The 21070-nt window shown below is 37.0% G+C and overlaps 1 protein-coding gene across 4 annotated transcripts in view; it reads left to right on the top strand.

Annotated features, from left to right (window-relative positions):
• Positions 1–21070, top strand: part of PCDH9 (protocadherin 9) — a 784060-nt gene that overhangs the window by 504520 nt on the left and 258470 nt on the right. For 2 of the 4 annotated variants that reach the window (XM_015810818.1, XM_015810817.1), the window contains one exon: positions 6760–6835. In XM_015810818.1, the coding sequence (XP_015666304.1) occupies positions 6760–6835 (76 nt within the window). Of the gene's footprint in view, positions 1–6633; positions 6836–21070 lie in introns of all 4 variants that reach the window. The other 2 variants (XM_015810816.1, XM_015810815.1) reach the window with 1 other exon arrangement.

Here is a 21070-nt window from a genome sequence, read left to right as displayed (position 1 = left end):
GTGACATTTGGAGACAGATAATTCTTTGTTTATAAAAAAACAAGCTGGTTTTGCATAGCTCGCAGATGGCAAGAAGTAGATGTTCTGTAGCTCTTCCTTTTGACCTACAAATATTCTCTAAGGGAGAAATGAATCCATCTGTTAAAAAAAAAAAGTTTCATTTTCTCCCCTAACCATGACAGAGAAACTAGCATTCATGTTTGTTTGTTTGTTTGTTTGTTCGACTGCTTGGTGATGTTCACTAAAATAATGAACACATTTGTTGCAGATGTTCGTTTAAAGCTCTGAGGGACTGAAATGGGATTGGCTACTAAAAAAAAGGGAGAGTGAAAGATAAAATATTGAGGAATTCCAAGTAGAAGTGTTTTGTTTGATGCTTAATCTGATAGGGCCACAAACTTGTTTTTACAGCTTTGCTTAATTTTCTTTTCCATTCTTCCATTTTACTTGCGTGTAAAATGTGTAAACAGGTAGTACTTGTTTTTAACAATTTCTAAAAAGAAGTTACAATACATATCTCATATTTGTTTACTGATTAGGAGTGTTTGCATGCAATCTATTCTTTAGAGTTCAGACCACCCCATAAAACTACAATTCAAACAATGGAATGATTTAAAATTATTCTTAAAACATTTTTTGCAGATGAAACAGGCTATGAAACAGATAGGCAAATAGTTGAGAACTATTAAAACATTTAAAAGACATCTGGAAGGTGCTTTCCCAAAAGGTAACTGGACTTTCTTGGTTTGTTTGTTTGTTTGTTTTTTGCTTGAAAACATTTCACTTCTCCTCCAAGAAGCTTCTTCAGAACAGAAATCCTGAAGAAACATTTTTAAGAAAAAAACAACAACAAAAGTCCAGTTGCCTTTTGGAAAAGCACCTTTGGGACAATCATGACCTGGATGAGAATTCCCACAGATAACATTTAAAAGAACATAAATGAATGTGCCTTAAGTCCTCTTATAAGCTCTAACCAGGATATATCTTCTGCTTTCAGATTGGGTTTTTCTGTGGGTAGACAATGCTGTAAGTAAGCTAGGTTCTAAGAAATGTAAGATTGAGCACTTCAATGGCTCTGCTTCCCAGCTGTGTTACACATACTAGGCCAGCTACAACATCCAAGTCTTCTTGAAAGATTGCCACATTGCGAGTACATTGTAAATATTGGTAATAGTCTTTATGACGTTGTGCCTACATGATTTTTCTTTGCCACTTTTCAATTTATTGAACAGAATAACATAGTTGGAAGGGACCTTGGAGGTCTTCTAGTCCAACCCCCTGTTCAAGCAGGAAACCCTATACCACTTCAGACAAGTGACTGAAGTACCTCCAGTAATGGTTGTTCCACCCATTAATTGTTCTCACTGTCAGGAAATTTCTCCTTAGTTTGATGTTGCTTCTCTCCTTGATTAGTTTCCATCTGTTGCTTCTTGACTTACCTTCTGGTGCTTTGGAAAATAGGCTGACCCCCTCTTCTTTGTGGTAGCCCTTCAAATATCAGAAGACAGCTATCATGTCTCACCTAGTCCTTCTTTTCGTTAGACTAGATGTGCCCAATTCGTGCAACCATTCTTCATATGTTTTAGCTTCCAGGCCGCTAATCATCTTTGCTGCTCTTCTCTGCACTCTTTCCATTTCAATGTTTCAACATTGTGAAATAAGTGCATATATGAATGTAGTATGCAATTCGGCCAAAGCATGGGGCTTTTTCTTCCTTTCGTGTAATTGCAATTGTTAAATGCATCTGATCTTTCACAGTCAGAAAAAGCAATAGAACTTAGCTTTTGTTTGTCACTATATTACCTTAAAGCTTGTTACAGCAGAAAATATTTTTTTCTAATCTTAGTTCTAAATATTGATGCAAACTGGACAGTAGGTTTTTTTGAGCCTGTTAAATGCTCTGATTTCAAATATAGTGACAAAGAATACATGTGTAACTTATACTCCGCAACTTGTAACGTGCAGTTACAATACGAATGACATAACACAAGGAGGGGAAAAAAAGACAAAGAGGAATCTTCTAAATATTCATGTTATCTAGTCATAGGAACCAGGCTTTGTATAAAAGTCAGTATTGTCTGGGGAGTAATGCATAATGATTTCTTATCTGAACAATGTTAAGAAAAGAGTAGTTTTGAAAATGTATGAGTTCCACATTTTTATGTATATGAGTGTTGAAATAATATTCATCGTGAAATTCTATATATGTCATTTCGGAAGTAAGTCATACTGGGTTCAATGGGGCAAGGGTGGGTAGATTAGATCCTCCATTCATTTTAAAATAGGCACACACCCTAGTAGAAATATTCCATTGCTTTCAATCAAATGACATTGCAGGTTTAGTCTGTTGTTGCCTATTAATTATGTATTTGCTGGAAGAAAAAAAAAGTTGAGAAAAGCTAAGGTAAAACTTGAAGATCCAATCTGACTTGATCACCAGGACCAGAGATTTAATCTTCCAAACTTTTGGACTTGTGCTGAAGCCCATCCTACTTTCTACTGAAATGTGTCTTTTGGGTTACTCTATGCATCATATTGATGTGGTTCCTGTCAACGTTGCTAACATCGGATGTTTTTGCTTTGACAACAATTGGAGATGCAACCATTTCCTTATGTTTTTACTTTTAGAGTTAGAGTTAGAGTTAGATGATGCTGGGGGGAGGAATGTGCATGAGAGTTCAGCTAGACATAACAAGACTGGACCTAGTGTGTGAACCAAGGTTTTTGAAATAAGAGATGATAAGAATTGGCAGGTTGGAGAACTGGAGGGAAAGCCTGCATTTCAAACTAATTGGAAAATGTGATTTATGACTGTAATTTAGAGGAGGGAATTGGGTTTTGATATTATGTGCTCAGGGGAGGGGAATCCAGTTTTTGGCTTCAATTATGTTAGTGCCGATGCTACGCTCCTCTAATAAAGATTCTTTAAGGTAAACAATGCCTTTAAGTTCTTTGAAGAGTTTCATCTGTCGGACTTTTGACAGTGCCTAGTTGGGTGTGGCTTCATATTGGTTGATTAGTATATTGATGGCTGACTATTGACTGTTGTTTCCTTAGGCTGCCAAGTCCTCGGCTCCTAAGTCCTTGATAAGTTGATGATAAATCAGAACTCCTGTTGACTGAGAAGGGGCCCCATTTCTCAGGCTTCAATCCTTACCCTATCTTTGTAAGATTACAGAACCAATTAACCAATAGGAAACCACATCATAGAGTAGCTCAAAGCACACATTCTGGTAGAGAGAGGTTTCCTGAGCACAAGTCCAAAAGCTTGGAAGACTAAACCTCTGGTCTTGGTGATTGACCCAGATTGGATCCTGTAGTATTATCCTTAGACACATATATTTGCCTTCATTCATAAAAAAAACTTGAAGAACTGAAAATGGAAGATGACACACATAGATACTCAAAAGTGAAACAAGATGATTTTACAATTTAAAGACATATATGAAAATATCCAAGTGACCTGCATCTAAGTTAAGTCAGAGTATCTTAACTCCAAGGTCAGCTAAGATGAATAGTCTTAGAAGTGATGAGAGTTGGGTTTCAGGTCTTGTCTCAATAAGTCCTTAGAACACAACCTGGATGATTGGTCTGTATTAATACTCCAATGGTGCAGATGTAGTAATATGACTGGTGATTAATGGTGATTGTCACTTCAGACTTGATTGGAGGAATCATTATCTTTCAAGGTCACATCTCCACTTTAATTACTAGTGTTGTAAGGAAGCCTTCTAACCTTGTTAGAAGACTCACTTCATCAATTACAAACAAGCCTTTCAAGTCCAAATGCTACAGTGTTCAAATGGGTGACCAGCTTCATCTATCTTCCTAATTAGATTTATTTGGACTTAAGTACAGTGTCTGTGTATGTACAGTAGTCTTGGCATTGTCTAGAAGTCAACTCTGCACAGCGTTAAATTAAGACTGTTGGGATGAAGCAAAATGCCATTAAATAAACAAAACGTATAGCTCTCATGTTCCATTTCAAAATTCAGAAGGAGAGCTTCTGCATATTATTGAACATGAAACATATATGGAAGTGGTTGTATACATTTCAACTTTTTCCCCTGGAGATGTTGGATGTGCTGGGAAACAAGTACAGCACTCATTAAAGAGCATTCATTTCCCCCATCTCCCAGTAAACCTGAAATAAGACATGACTACTTTAATGAGTCAGTCATTAAGACAGCCACATATTTAATATAGCTTATGAAAGCAGCTATTTTTTTTATAGGATTGCACAGAAAAATCTAGATTAAATGTATCTCCCTAATCTTAAATTCCACAGGTGATAGGACCAAGTTGTGCAGTAGTTGTAAAATATAAGCATTTGTGCGCGCATAAACACATACACACACACACACACACACACACACACACAAATGCCTGTGTATCATCCACATTAGCCCTTTCCATGGTATTAAAGCTTGCAAAACAAAGCTAAAGATTCCTGTTCCAATGTTGTTTCCTTGTCCCTTTTGCAAGCAAATTAAATTTGCCATCTCTTAATTGTGCAGGAGAGTAGGTTTGTGTGCATGAGTGTGAGTGATACTATTATAAAAACCTCCAGACTGAGTCCCATTGGGAGGAATATATTGCTTGCTTCTGAAGCACCATTCGAAATATAGACTCTTCTAGTAATCTTACTTTGGGATCGAAGTACAATGTTAGCATGTCATTGATACTTTTGTTTCAGTCCAATAAAGATCAACTATTTCATGCTGATTTTGCATCTTGATCTTTCTTATGAGACATATCTGGATGTGATTGTACATAGTTCAATTTTTTTCCCCTGGTAGTGTTGGCTTTCAGCTCTGGAAGTTTTTAAGAAGTGATTAGAAAATTGTTTGTCTGGAATGGTGTAGGGTTTCCTGCCTGAGCAGGGGGTTGGGCTAGAAGACCCCCAAGGTCCCTTCCAACTCTGTTATTCTGTATCATCACCTTTCTGATTGAAAAATTCAAAGATTCCAACACGTGTAGTGAAAGTCCATCCATATGTTCCTATTTCTTTTAATTTATCTAAAATTATGCATATAACAATAATATAATAAGTAGCATATGATGTTAGATATGATAGGATGATTTAGTCTGGCTATTTCTGCCATTAATCAATGATAGTAGGGGACTCTTGTTGGGATTAAAAAATACTACCAAAGATTTAAGTTATTGTTCCTGGATAAGTGGCACACAATAATGGGTGTGCCAAGAATATAAAGGGTAGATGCTCTGGATCTCTTTCTCACATTTTTTTTAAATCTCTTCGACCCACTTAGGGTGTTATATAAGTCAAGCCATCACAGTGCAATATTTCCGTTGCTATCATTGTCCCTTATTAGTGTGAAAATGCTGTTCAACAATGCCGCTGTGTAAAATTGGAAGAAATGTTGCTTCCTGCAGCAAATATGTGTTTAACTCTTATGGGTGGAGCCCTGTAACATACGTAGTTAGAACGCTGGGCTGGAGATTAGCAAGCTCACATTCAAGGCCTGAGTGCTGCTGCTGTGTTGGGGTGAGCTCCTGTCACTTGCTCCAGCATCTTGCATGGAGATGAAACAAGCACCCATGGGCATCCCCCACAGCAGGTTATGTCACCGGTTAATCCTTTCAATCCAGAAGCACCTTGAACGGTGCCTCCTGACATGAATGACATGGGAACTCTGATGGGTATCTTTGGGAAATAAAGTGGTTTTAGGTTAGATTTGGACTCCTCAAGCAACAATTCCATGTGCTAAAGCAAGTGCCATTCTATAAATTTGGTAGTAAATGTGAATACCAGTTCCTAAACAATAATATAATATAATACCTGCCCAGAGTCATGTTTGCATGTAGATCATCTTTGACTAGACCAAATATATGCAATATCTTTATTACAGTCTTTGATGAGCCTTTACAGAAAAAAAAGTACAGTAAAAAGGGAAACAGGGAAATAGTGAGAGCTGGTTTAATGTCAAGGTTCTCACTAATGAAGCCAACTAAGTAAGCACTGGCAAGACAATCCAATCTCTTTGTGCAAAACCTTATTGAATACATCATTTTAGCACGAATGAAAGTAAAACCAACTCTGGCTATTTCCCACACAACCCGCTATAATCAAAATGTACAATTCTCCCTCCCCTGTATTAGTGCATGTCACATTGTCCAATCAAGAAAAAGTTGTTATGGGAAAGTGTCTTTGTGGGTTAGCAAACACCTGCTGAAACGTCCTTGGTTTGCACGGTTAGATTTCTTGTTGTTTGGAGTCTGCATTCCATTCTCCCCCTTGCCTTCCCCCTAGTGCGTTGGCAAGCTAAGAAGCAGTAATGGTGGCAATATAGTGTGCGGGCTTAAAGCTTGACAACAGCATTTGAAGGGAAAAGGGGAAGGGAAAAAATAGGATTGTAAAACAGCATGCCTAATTAAAAGTTTTGTGCTGTTGTATAACTTGGTGAAGATATTTGGCCGCCTGACATGTGAACGTAGGTTAGCATCCCTTAAAAAAAAAAATTAACAAACATAAAATTTGTCCGGTGGCCCTTGTATTTGGAAGGGATGGGGGCGATCAACCATAGATATAACAATCTATCGAAACAGAGGGAGGGGTGAAAGAGAAAAAGAAGAGCACTAATCGAGCTTGTCCTGTGCTCTTCTTTGTAGTCTCAGCGTCGTGTTACGTTTCACCTCCCCGATGGTTCGCAGGAAAGCTGCAGTGACAGTGGCCTGGGAGATCATGAGCCTGTGGGTAGTGGAATGCTGGTCTCACACCCTCTTCCTCTGGTTCAGCCGCAGGACGAATTCTACGAGCAGGCCTCCCCGGACAAGAGGACCGAAGCAGATGGAAATTCGGACCCCAACTCTGGTGAGTGATGTTTTTCGACCTTCATACACATAAACACACATCCCTCGATACTGTTAAGATGTTCTGGCTGGGTTTTGTGGTAGCTGGCGAAGGAGGCAGGCTTGCGTGTAGGATGCCTGGGGCACTCTTGTGATAGCAGCCAAAATGGCTTGAAGGATCAAAGGCCATAACCGGTCAGGGAAGTATCCATGACAAGAAGATTGAGGAGAAACAGGCCAATGGAGAAAAGGATAGAAGGAAATGAACACACCATTGTTAATGTGCATAGATTTGTTTGGACTTGTTGTGAGTCCTTCCCTGCCAGCCGAGTCAGATGAATCGGACAAGGGGGAAGGGTTGCCTGGGGTAATATCGTAGTCTGTGGAAGGCTCTGAGGAACACGAAGACTCGGAACTAGATGTGACACTGGGCCTATCTACTCACACTCAGGCAGAGAGACAGCTGGGTTGGGGGCCTGAACTGAGCGAAGAGGAGGAGCAGCTGGAGTCTGTTCCAGATGCATGGATGGGCAGGGAGGACAGCGGAGGGCGGTGGGGTGGCTCTCCAGGGGAAGTAAAAGACTCTAAGAAGCCATGTCCTGGCTGGACTATAAAGAGGAGGACAACCATTCATGCTATGGCTTCATGCTTCTGTCCTTGGATTTCTTGCCTCAGGATTCTTGAACATTTAACCAGGTTTGTCGGATTTCTTTGTGTTTGAGTGACTTAAACCATGAGCATTTCAGCTGAGAACTCAGAGACTGATCTTGGTCATTTCAACAGCTAAAGGTTGGAGTTTTGTTCCATAAAAGCTGTGTCAAAATAAAAGGGGTTTATCTTACCAAGTCCTGCCTTGTTCAGTGCAAAGGGGGTTTTCCTCATGAGTAAGCGGTTGAGCAGTATTCGCGGAGGCTCGGACAGAACAGGACTCGCTCTTTGGTGCTCATGTGTGGTTTCAGGACTGATGGAAAAGACTTGTTTTCTCTTCTGAGTTTGACTTATGAATGTACTGCCAAGACTCAGATGATACACAATATGGAAGCCGGGATTTCTTTCATGCAAGTTATTGTTTTCATTTGGTTGTTTTCAAATATGCTGGACTTCAAACTTCTTAACCCCCAGTCAGCATGGCTGGCCTTTGGTTGTATTGTCTGTTGGTTGTTGATTGAAAATTAAGACTTTTCATATTTTTTTTGTACTTTGATGAGCAGGATTATATGGAAAACATAAGATGATCTCTGTGAATCATTCCTTAAGGAAACCATTAGCAGGGGTTTTTTTTTGTAAAGTTTTTTTGTTTTTTTTTGTAAATTTAAAGCCAGTTTGCTTGAAAATTCAAGACACGTTTTAGCTTGTTTCTATCACTGGCCTTGAGTTGTCTCCTTGCATTGTTAAAATATAAATAGTAACAATCTTAGCTTTCTTTTATCACACCATTCCCTAGTCCAAAGCTTTTTTCCACTGCAAAAGTTTGAATGTCATCCTTGGGCATGTGTGAGCTTCAGTAATACTGTTCCTAAGTAAATCACGGCACTGCACTGACAATTTCACAAGCTGGTTGTGATGGCATTGCAGACCTGGTTCCATACTCTGGATAAGCATGATGAAATAGGAGATGTGTGACATCATACAGAGTTAGCATTTCTACATTGTTTGAGACTAAAGGAGGTGTCTTTTGTTTTTGTTTTTCTTTCAATTTAGATATATTGCATCATTTTACTATTTCACATACTGATCTTATTATTAGCAATTACAATAGAAAAAAAAATGTCACCAAATTTCAGCATGAAGCAGCAATTTCAGGAAATCCAATTGCTTATGCAGAGATTATGATTATGCAATTTATCATCCTCCATATAAGTTCAACATATAATTTCAACACAGAAATCTATGGCAGCTGACAAAATGGACTGTGGGCCACAAATAATTTTTTTGGGGGGGGGGTTGCGGTGTAACACAAAATTGTTTGTTAAGGATGTGGTTCCCAGGATAGTTAATACAACTGCTTCTTTGGAAGATTATTTAAAGGGACAATATCTTTTCCTCTTTCTTTTTGCTTATTGCTTTCACTGTTTGACCAATTAAAATGTGAAAATATTTGTAATATATTCAAATATTCACAAACATAAACATTGCTCCCAAATATTATCGTGTGTCATTTATTTTCCATTTCTGTTTTAAATTGTGGGGTCCATGGTGCTCTCTGAGCTTGACTGCTTTCTTGCAGACATTTCATTACCAAGCCAGGTAACATCATCAGTGCTATACTAATATGACAAGTCACTTGTAAATAATCAGAGAACAAACCCCACTCCCTTCTAGTTTGGTTAATGAAATGAATTTGTTCCACTTTCTTTGTATTAGAATTATAGAATAACAGAGTTGGAAGGGACCTTGGAGATCTTCTAGTCCAACACCTTGTCCAAGCAAAAGATCCTATGCATTCCAGACAAGTGGTGATCCCATCTCTTCTTAAAATACTCTAGTGAAGGCAATTCTGAAGGCATGCAGTTCCACTGGTTAATTGTTCTCACTGTTAGGAAGTTTCTCCTTAATTCCAGGTTGCTTCTCTCCTTGATGAATTTCCATCCATTGTTTCTTGTCCTGCCTTCTGGTGCTTTGGAAAATAAGTTGACCCCCTCTTCTTTGCTGCAGCCCCTCAAATATTGGAACACTGCTATCATGTCACCCCTAGTCCTTCTTTTCTCTAGACTAGACAGACCCAATTCCTGCAACTGTTTTTCATGTGTTTTATGAATGGAATGATAGAATAATAGAATCCCAGGTAATTTCTATTCTATTTGCCTGACTGACAAGCAGTCTTGTGCTTTATACAGCCAGTCCTTAGGGCCTCCATTTGTACAACTGTTTGAAAAGGTGCTTGTTTTCATTTCAAGAACAGAAATATACAAAAAATAATTCGCTTATAATATTGAGGTTGGGCTATATTACATGCGCAGCCAAATTAAAATCTGCTGTTTACATCTTAAAAAGCACATTCTGATCCCTGTCTCCCTTTCACACATAGCTTTCATTATGTATTTTTCGATTTGAGTGTTTCCTTCTGGCCGGGCCGTGCTTTCCAGGTGCACAAAAATCACTGTTTGTTGTTGTTCATGATGAATACCATTCTGTCTGAGATGCGTTCTGCTCTCTGTATTTGGGCGCTGCAATTAGGCTGAGGTTTCAAACTCCGACTGTATTCTGAATTAAATATTCTTCAGGTTTAATGAAGCAGTGCGCCAGCAATTCATTGTCATATTTTCCCAGCTTTGCCAGTCAAGGAAGAGACAAGAGAGTTACACAATTACCTTTGCTTAATGAAAAAGCCTGCCCAGTGAGCGAAAATTCTTAAAGCCAGCAATCATTCATGCTGGATGAAAGCATGAAAAGAGATTTTCAACATTAGCTTTATTATTCACTCTCAGCCATCCTGTTTATTAAGATGCAATTCTTGCTTACCAGATCCAGTGCTTGGAGTAATTACACGTGGCTCTTTCCTATTGATAGCACCCATGGTAACCCCTTCATTTATTCTCGGGCCATAATTTGTATTTAATCCTAGTATTGTTGTGGTGCATGTAATCATGATTAGAGTGTAATTTCTACATTTGATAGCCCAAATCCTCTACGAGTAAGTCATACTTGAGTGGACATCTGTGTGCATAATAGCCTCATTTGTGTTTTGTGCCTTCCTATTTTCTCCCCTCCTTGAATGGAACAAACATCACACAAATCAGTTTGCCACACAAAAACAATTGTGGGCTTATGAATACTGTATGATATTTTGCTGCAGAGAACAGGGACTGAAAATGCTTTTTCACATCTAGCTGACTTCTGATAGGTTAATACTTGGGCCGTTGTTATTGTTAACACTTTTGAATTGATGAAATCTTTCCTGCATTTTTTTTTCTCCTGCAAAAAGTCACAACTTGGCTTTGTAACTGGCTATATAGGGACAATTGGCTGTCCCTTTCCAAGATGCATCAAATTGCGCAGCATTTTCCCACATGCCCAATGGAAACTTGAAACTGAGTCCCGTTGAATATGCTTTTAGTCAACTGTGAGAATGCAGCTTTCCACCTGTCTATGAATCATGCTTCAAGTTCTTTCTTTCTTTGTTTCAGAAGCACTTTCAAATTATACACATATAACATTCAACACAAAACAAGTAACATAGGTATAAAATGGGTCATAGAAATATAGAGTGTAAAAAAGTATGTAAAATAAATAAGATTAAAACTAAATAACATTTTCCAGTATCGGGCCAGGTGGACAGCGTTTTATTTCACGGATACAAGGTCTTCCTTCATGCATGTTGAAGGACATCATATGGACTGTAGCATATATGAAATGGATTGCTCTTCTCCATATTCACACAGATTGCCTATCTTCTATAGGAAAACCTTATTTCCTTAGATTGTCCTTTGATCTTTCTACTCTGGTGCACAGTCTATTCAGCAATTTCCATACAGGTCGAAGTTTTTCAAATACAAAATGTTCATTATTTAGCTGGTATTTTTCCCCACTCCCCAAATTCTGCTGGGAAAGTGTTGCACAAAAAGAGTGAGTTAAAATGACATCTACAGAGTCTGACTAATGAAACACTTCAAAGAACTTTCAGGCATGGTTTAACCTAAAAAGCCTTTATTAGTGTCGAGGAGTGTCAGCACGGCATGGAGAATGCCAAGATCTGAATTTCCCTTCCTTTGCACATAACATTCTAGGCATTTCCCCTCCCCTATTTTGGGGTCATGATTCACATCTTCCAATTAACCTGGAGGGCAAAGATTCACTTCTGTTCTCTTCCATGGGCTTTTCTCTCCTCTCTCATTCTCATCTGAATTAACTCTAAAAGTACCAGACAGTTCTGCATATTTTGTCAAAGCAAGAATATTCAATATTAACAGCGTTGACAACACACATATTATACAGCAATCAACCTCCGAGGTCAAGACTACAACTGAGGAACAGCTTCCTCAAAACTTCCTCCCTTCCTAACAAGCAGTCACAAAGACCACCTTAGAACTATGGAAGGTGAGTAAGGAACTACAGGGCAACTGAGCTCAACCACACAACCATATATTGCCTAGTCAAGAATAACCTTGGCCTGTATGAAAATTATTCAAGTATGCTCCTGTCTAGCTATTTAATACGCTATAGGGAGGACTTCGTTTTCTCATTTGGACTTAAGAAGTCCATAGATACCATCCACAGATGCAAAAAGATGGCCTCTTCCTTCTATTTAGCTAATGTACAAATCAGATAACTTGATTGTTTTTGCTATTAATGTGGTAATAAGGACAATGTTCACATACTTTTGAGTAATGTTGCCCGTTACCTTTCACTATCACAAATTTGCATGCTCAAAATTGCATAAAATATTAATTGCCTCAGCAAATAGCAAAACACTCCATGATTAATTGTTCCCTGACAACCTGACTTTATTGTGTCTGCTGTACAAATTGCAGTTTGGTATTTTGTTTATGATCTAATATACAGAGGTAGAATCACTTTGTTTTATGACCAAATGATGTTGATATTTTTATGCACTTTAAAAAAGGGACATGTTCATATATTTGAATAGTAAGAAAACTTGTCCAAAACTTGCAGTCACGCTGTCCTCACATTAGATAATTACTTACTTTGCTGAATATAGTTTTAATAATGATACAATTAAAGCAGTGGATATGCAAATGTAATAGTCTCAAATGTTATTTCAAATTAAGTGTTTGAAGTGGGAGATAAATGATACAGGGTCAATTCAAGAAAAAAAATTCCTATTAATGAAAGTAACAAATAGAATCAGTTTGTTTCTGCTTACTTTATTCATGGAAGGTCACTGCTAGACAAATATACAAGACTGTAAAGTATATCATGATTCTTATTCTTCTTCTTGTGCCACATCCGTTATCGGACATTGGCGATCATGTTGGCGATCTTGTTTTTATCAGCAGCCGCATGAAAAAGTGCTGCTGAGTTTTGTCATGATTAAATATATATATCATGATTAAACATATATAAAATCTCATGAATATAGATTAGAACTCCATGATCAGGTTGTACATGAAAATTAGTCATTAATGTGAAACAATGAGATACTGATTATGCAGTTTAAGTTTAGTGCAAAGGATTTTATATGGATCACCTAGCTCAGGGGTCTTCAGACTTGGCCTTTTTATGACTTGTGGACTTCAACTCCCAGAATTCTTCAGCCAGCGTGCCTGGCTGAGGAATTCTGAGAGTTGAAGTCCACAAGTCATAAAAGGGCCAAGTTTGAAGACCCCTGACCTAGCTTGACTTGTGTTAATCTCAACAGCTAAGCAAGGTCAACCCTAGTGAGTACTTAGATTTGAGACCACCTGGTGCTTACAGAGGATTTGGCTAGATTGAGTAGTTAAAAAACACAAACACACAACAATTGCAACTTCTTCTATCTTGTTGCTGGGAGAACAACATGGATATGTTCATGTATTTTTGTCTGCATGCTGGGCAGCTTGGCTATAATAAAAGGCTAGACTGAATCAGCCTTAGACACTAATTCAGTGGGATTCTCTATGATTTGTAGAGAAAAAACATCAAAGAAGACTGCAGGATACAGGATGGATGTAGTTCAGTTGGGTACTTCCAGTTCTATTTGAAATCTTCTTAAACTTTACTTTACAATTTACTTTAAAGATTTTCAAAAGGAAGGTTAAATTATCATTTTAGGAGCCCAGAAAATTGCTGCCATCTAGAACTTCTGGTGTGCAGCTCTGTTTTCATGGCAGTGCATGACCACAGAAGATAACAAACTGTTAAGCTGCAAAACACAGCTTTCAATTACGTATAATTCAGGTAACAACACAATAGCCTAATCTGGTAGGTATGATAGGGATGTTTCCCGATAAAGAGTGGGAGAAAGGTGAAAGTTGGTGAGGATGCTGGATGAAATTATACATTGATACCTGCAAGCAACAGAAGATATTTATTCATCTTCAAGGAGATAAAGAAACTAGGATATATTTAAAGGGTGTTGGAAAATGATACAAGTACCTATCCACAACAGCTATTTGTGCACAATAAATCCATTTATGTAAGAGCCAGAATTATATTTATGTTCACCAATTATTGTTTATGAAGTAGGTAGAGAAATAATCTATCAAGCTTTTAGTGAGAACGGTGGGTGAAAGAAAGAAAGAGAGAGAGAGAGAGAGAGAGAGAGAGAGAGAGAGAGAGAGAGAGAGAGAGAGAGAGAAAGAAGAAAGGAAAGAAAGAAAGAAAGAAAGAAAGAAAGAAAAAGAGAGAAAGAGGAAGCAACAACAGAATTTCAAGATAATATCTCAATATAACATATAAGACAAAGTTTTAGAATTCCTCAGAGTCTCTCTCTCCTGCTTTATCTTAAGCCTCATTATTCTTAAAGGGTTTAGCTTGAATTGTGTTTTCCAAACTGCATTCTTTCTTTCCATCACTCTTCACCTCTCCACCTTAGTATATTAGAAATTATTTGGCTAATTATAGATGATAAGTACCCCACATCTGAATAAGCCTAATGCTAGAGTGGCTTGGTGAAATGATGTCAGGGGAATTAAATCATACTATAATTTCCATTATTATTATTAGGCCCATATCTGTATTGATGGTTTAATTATGACTAAAGTTCAAAAGGTGTCTACTATTACAGTTGTTTATGTGATGGAACTTACACAAAGAACTTTGGTTTTAATGTGATGCTTCTACCTTCAGTGGGTAATGGTGTTTTAATCTTCCTTCTAATCCCCACAGCCTAATCCTTCATTTTCTCTAGTGCCGAGAAACATCTTGGCAAAAATGAATATTACAAGAATCTGAACTTCATAGATGTCCAAACACTTTTGAAATGTTCATTAAGAAACATCACCTCCAGAATGAGCCGTCAAAACTGGCAATGTCTGGTTCTAAAACTTGGGTGCTAAGAAAGTGTAAAAGAAAGAAAATACACACCATCCTATTTTGAAGATGGTCACTAAGAATACCGTGACATTCAAGAACCAATCATCCTTTTTCAGGGCCAAATAAAGAACAGTTGCTTCTTGAAGTCATTATCAAACACTTTGAGCATGTAAGGTGAGGATATGGTAGAAGAGAAAGGGGAAGAAGATATTGTGCCTAGCAAAGTTGAGGGAAGTAAAAGAAGAGGAAGACAGTCAGGAGAATTAGTAATAGCATCAGGAAGAAGTTAGACTATGCAAACTATTTTGAAAACCAAACTTAAAAAGCTTATATTTGCAGGGCCTCCTCCCTCCCACTTCGTCATCGCATTTGCTTAAATCAGTTGTCCAAACATTGCATTAAAAATAGTACTTACTTATTGAATAAATTATTCAGTAAACTCTGAATAAACAGGTGAATCATAATAGCCCAAGTAAACAGCACACAGGTATTTTATCTCTGCCCTCGGATAAATAGATGGGGGGGAATCCACTACTGTAAATGAATAAAATAAAATAAAATAAACAGAAGGCCATCTTTTAATTTTCAAACTCTGTTGTGTGTTTCCAGTTCCCTTTGTACTGAGTTGTGCTTTCCTCACATAAGTTTGCTTTGTGTAGCATTTATTATTATTATTATTATTATTATTATTATTATTATTATTATTATTATTATTATTATTATTATTATTATTATTATTATTATTATTATTATTATTATTATTATTATTATTATTATTCCATTCATTTCACAGTGATTTAGCTGAAGTCTTGTTTCAGGCCCTATTTTCTTCCTTACTATCCTTTTTATGCCTACGTAAATTTTGTTGAGTCTCACCATTTTAGTTTTGACAGGAATCCAATTCCAAAGAGGGGATCTACTACATCAATTTTCTATTTTATGTCACAAGTTAAAGTCTACAGCTACAGCTTTTTTTGTCATTAGTGCTTACTTACATTGTTATTGTTATTATCCGTTACAATTCTGAGCAGAGAAGCAGAGATTATGATAAGATAACAACATGATACCAAGAAGATAAGCCAAAGAAAATTAAATTTTCATTTTGAAGTATTATTTCTAGGGCATGGTTCCCCCCCCCCTTGGTTACATGAGAAATTAAGTCATAGGTTCTCAGTTCCCTTTGCAGCATAAAGTCCCACCACCACTATTAAGAAAAAGAAGGGAGGGAGGGAGGAAGGAAGGAAGGAAGCAAAAAGAGAATGAACCTAGAAATAAAGAGAAATTTCCTGACAGTTAGAACAATTAATCAATGGAACAACTTGCCTCCAGAAGTTGTGGATGCTCTAACACTGAAGGTAGAGATTGTTCTGAAATGGCATAGGCTCTCCTGCTTGAGTTGGGGGTTAATAATAATAATAATAATAATAATAATAATAATAATAATAATAATAATAATAATAATAATAATAATAATAATAATAATAATAATAATAATAATAATAATAATAATAAAAAAAAAGTTGGAAGGGACCTTGGAGGTCATCTAGTCCAACCCCCTGCTCAGGCAGGAAACCCTATACCATTTTGGACAAATGGCTGTCCAGTCTCTTCTTAAAAACTTCCAGTGTTGGAGCATTCACCACTTCTGGAGGCAGATTGTTCCACTGGTTAATTGTTCTAACTGTCAGGAAGTTTCTCCTTAGTTCTAGGTTGCTTCGCTCCTTGATTAGTTTCCATCCATTGCTTCTTGTCCTGCCTTCAGGTGCCTTGGAAAATAGCTTGACTCCCTCTTCTTTGGGGCAGCTCCTGAGATACTGGAAGACTGCTATCATGTCCCCCCCCCCTCTTGATTAAACTAGACATACCCAATTCCAGCAGCCTTTCCAACTCTGTTATTCTCTTATCCTGCATTGTTATATATGACTTAGTGTAGAAGCAGGTAAGATAGCTTCAAAGATTCAGAACTTTAGGCAACAAATATAATGTTGCTACTAGTTTTTTTTCCCCCTCAGTTCTTCGTGTCAGTTGTTTGCACATCAAATCTGATCTTCACTGTTCTGTTTAGAGAGAGATTTAGATTTTAAAATGGGGTACAACATAAAGAGGCTGTTTAGAACCAGTTTCCTTTCATTGGTATTTTGGCTTGATGGAGAAATGCATAAGATGCCCACTTGGAACTTAATCTTAAACTTAAACTCAGTCTTTAGGTTTCAATAGGAACCACAAAACAAAAAATCTGTTTTTAACCACATATACTATCTCAAGTTCAAAGGCTAGATTTCCCGTAGCCAATAATTGATACTTACAAGGAAGTAAATGTCTTAAGTTCATTAAGAAGACAGTAAGGGATATAGGTAAGATATTTTCTTAAATTATTTTGAATTCAGGCTGTTCCTTTTAAAAAAAAGTAAAAATAGAGATGAAGTTGTGCTCATGGGGAGAAATACTGTCATATGTAGGGAGACAGGCTATTTATACTATTATGCATATTTTGGGAGTTGTATATAAGGGGGAAAACATTATGGTTTTTTTTAAAATTTTCTTAATGTCGGTGCTACAATATGTGAAGATTATATTGCTGTCACAAGCTGTCATCCTAAAACATAACAACCTATTAAGTTTTTTCCCAAGCTTTTTTTTTTAATGCATATATTGATTTTAACATTCTCATGTATATTCTCATGCATATTCAAATAATAGTAATCCAATGGCCTTTGTTATGAATCCTAAAATAAGATATTTGTGCTGATCATATTTAACTTTTCCCAAAGTTTGGTGGTTGGTTGTCATGTAGGAGGAGAATGATGTGAAATATTAATAACATCTGAAACTTCAAGTGAAATACTTGGGGGAAAAAAAATATTCTAGTTTTCAATATTCTGAAAAACAATTGTGGTTGAGCTATGCAGCATATAGAACAGAACAGAATAATAACTTTATTCCTATTTTGAATGTACACTAATCAGCATACATAAAAATGAAATGTTGTTGCATACAGCTTTCAAAGTGTATGAGCCTGTACAGAGTACAGAGGCTGTCATTTGCAGATGGTTAGCTGATGGTGATGGTGTTAAATTCTCACATTATCTGTCATTTTTTAGATTTGAATTAAGGCTTTCTAATATCGTACTATGACAGATTAGATGAATTTGGAAATTAGTGAAGTGTTGCAGGATTTATGAATGATCCAAAGAGTTGGTTTTAAATCCAAGTCACTGCATTCTTCCTTCACTTCATCCTGAATCATCACAAGCTCAAATTATATAACTTAATAATCTTCTAACCAGCTATCTTCCTGTTGTTATTCCTCAATTACTTTTTTGGTTGGGTTATTGTGGACTACCTCTTACATAGACTATAATAGACCTTGTTATTATATCCCACAAAGTCCTACAATTTCACTCTAAACCACTATTTATTATCGCATTTAAGTTTCTTCCCCCCAATGGATCAATGAAGAATAATCAATGAACTATTTTATATCTGAGTCTGGCTAATCCTGATTTTACAGATACCAAAGGAACCTCTTTATTGTGCAGAGATGCATAAACTCAAATTTCTCCAAGCAAATCTTCTATTCCTTAGAAATATTCAAACCAGGAAAGTAACAGATCACTACAAAGGGCATTGTGAAATTAAAAGACAGGACGTTCACACAGATTAATCTCTCAGACACCTCATGGCTAAATAGGTGCAAAGACGCTATATTCCATCCCTCCAAATTCCAAATTTGCTTTACCTTTGACTGACAACTTTGAAAGCAAGTTCTCTTTTATCAGATTGAATGAGAATGGGGGGTGGGGGAGAGGGAATTCTGCATGGATGGATATACAGCTGTCTTCTAGAGGAGAGCCAGTGTGTTCAACAAGACCTTAGCATCTCCCTGACATCTTGGTGTTCTTAACATTGAATATAATTCTCTATAAGTCTATGGAGAAGAGGTTGTTTTTCATCCTGAGTGAAAATTTGAGTTTGTTTGCTTCTATGGAATTAGCAACATCCAACATTGACAAAAGCAGCATCTGGATTACATACTGTATGGTGGGTTGGAACAGTTCAGGCCGGGATCTCCAACCTTGACAACTTTAAGATTTGTGGACTTCAACTCCCAGAATTCCTCAGCCAGCAGAGCTGGCTGTGGAATTCTGGGAGTTGAAGTCCACAAATCTTAAAGTTGCCAAGGTTGGAGACCGCCAAGTTAAGGTATAAGATACATCTGATGCAAGTGTTCCAAATATTTGATTGGGAAGCATCTTTGTGTATATCATATCATATCATATCATATCATATCATAACATAACATAACATAACATAACATAACATAACATAACATAACATAACATAACATAACATAACATAACATAACATAACATGTCAAAACAGCCTCATGCCATCACTCTACTGAACACCTGATTGCCTAAGGATATTTACCCATGTAGTAGGGCTGTATTGCTATTACCCTTCTCATCTTTCCTATTAACTTCTGCAATTGGTATCTTATGATTATATTACTTTCTATTTTGTTGTTTGTATCTACACTGAGAGCTTATGCACCAGTGACAAATTCCTTCTGTGTCCAATCACACTTGACCCATAAAGAATATTGAATGTTTAGGTTTCTGTAGTGGGAGTAGATCTGAAAAATGATAAAGCCCACTAAAGTTGGAGCATTGTTTACATCTGGGGAGTCACAGCCATATTAATTTTAAGATTCCATGGGAAAATAGCTGAGGGGGGGGGAGAGGGAGAGAAACAGATATATTAGCAAAAGTTCTGGTGCTTTTAAAAGTGATGTCTATGATTTAAGGCACAATTTGTAGCATGGTAGGAGTGTATTACATAAAATTATACAACAGCCTAATTCTGGCACTTAGGTTTTAACCTGAGTAATAGTTGGTTTCTACCATTGTCCAACTGGGGTGATAAATCTACTGTTGGTGTGTCCTTAATTGATTTTTATCTTGAACAAATTCTTAAGTTAGCAGCTGCTCCCTAAGTTAAAGCCTTGTTTGGGGAAGGAGAATTGAATGTAATATGCACAATCCACTCCAGCAAGAGAAAATAAATTTGCTGTGACAAAGCGATGGCCTTAGAAGATAAGGCTTGCATTTTCAATAGAGAAGCCAATAAAATTCAAGTGTTGTTGTTGTTGTTGTTGTTTTTAAGCATATTGGTTTTGCAAACATGGAACAAAAGGAGCTGGCTTGATCATTACCAGCCTGGAAAACCCTTGAAACCCAGCCACTGAAATGTGAATGTGATCTGGCAGGTTCAGTTTAGTCATTAACTAATGGATTGTAGCTACTGTCCATATATATATGTATATGTATATGTATATGTATATAGACAGTAGCTACAATCCATATGTGTATGTGTATGTGTAAATGCATATATGTATATGTATGTATGTATGTATGTATGTATGTATGTATAGTTATATATATATATATATATATATATATATATATATATATATATATATATAGAGAGAGAGAGAGAGAGAGAGAGAGAGAGAGAGAGAGAGAGAGAGAGAGAGAGAGAGAGAGAGAGAGAGAGAGGTAGATGTAGATATACACATATGTACATGCATACACATGTACATGTACATATACATATACATATACAGAAAGTTTTTTCAGACAGACCGATCTGATTGATTACACCTTGGCATTTTGACTGCTATACTGCAGTTCTACTTTTTTTACAATCTCTTTTGCCTTGCAGCCCCACAACTAGGGGCATTAAGCAGGCTCAAGTCGCTACTACGAAACATTTACAAATCCAGATTTCTTTTTCTGACAAAGAGTTATTTGGCCATTTCGAGCTCTTTTGCTCTCATCAGTTAGCCATACCCTTTATGGGATTTGAACGTGGGCAGTTTACATACTAGGCAGTTGTTTAACCACCAAGCCACATATATATATATATATATATATATATATATATATATATATATATATATATATATATATATATATATATATATATATATGTTTATATGTGAGTCTTTGGTCATTCGGGTTTTCTCCCGTGTAAGATTAGAGGTATCATAGCGACGTTTCGATGAAATCACATTCATCATCATCAGGCTTGTGCTTTTAGCTTTGTGCTTCTTAGAGTAATATGAAATGTCTGCTGTTTCTCTCTTTTAACTGCCAGTGGGGTTTGAACTGAGGGGGCGGGGACTTGGTCGTGTTCTGAATGGGTGGACGTGTGCTCTGATTGGTTAAGGAACTTGGCTGCGCTCTGATAGGATGGGGGGTTAGCTGTGCTCTGATAGGCTGGGGGAGTGTTCTGTTTGGGAGGGGGGGGTTTTGGGGTTAGATTGGTTTGATATGAGATG

This window comes from Protobothrops mucrosquamatus, unplaced genomic scaffold (genome assembly GCF_001527695.2).
Source record: "Protobothrops mucrosquamatus isolate PMUCROS unplaced genomic scaffold, P.Mucros_1.0 scaffold22, whole genome shotgun sequence".
NCBI classification, from domain to species: domain Eukaryota; kingdom Metazoa; phylum Chordata; class Lepidosauria; order Squamata; family Viperidae; genus Protobothrops; species Protobothrops mucrosquamatus.
Note: the sequence above shows the minus strand (reverse complement) of the source record. Positions and strands in the feature narration are given on the sequence as shown.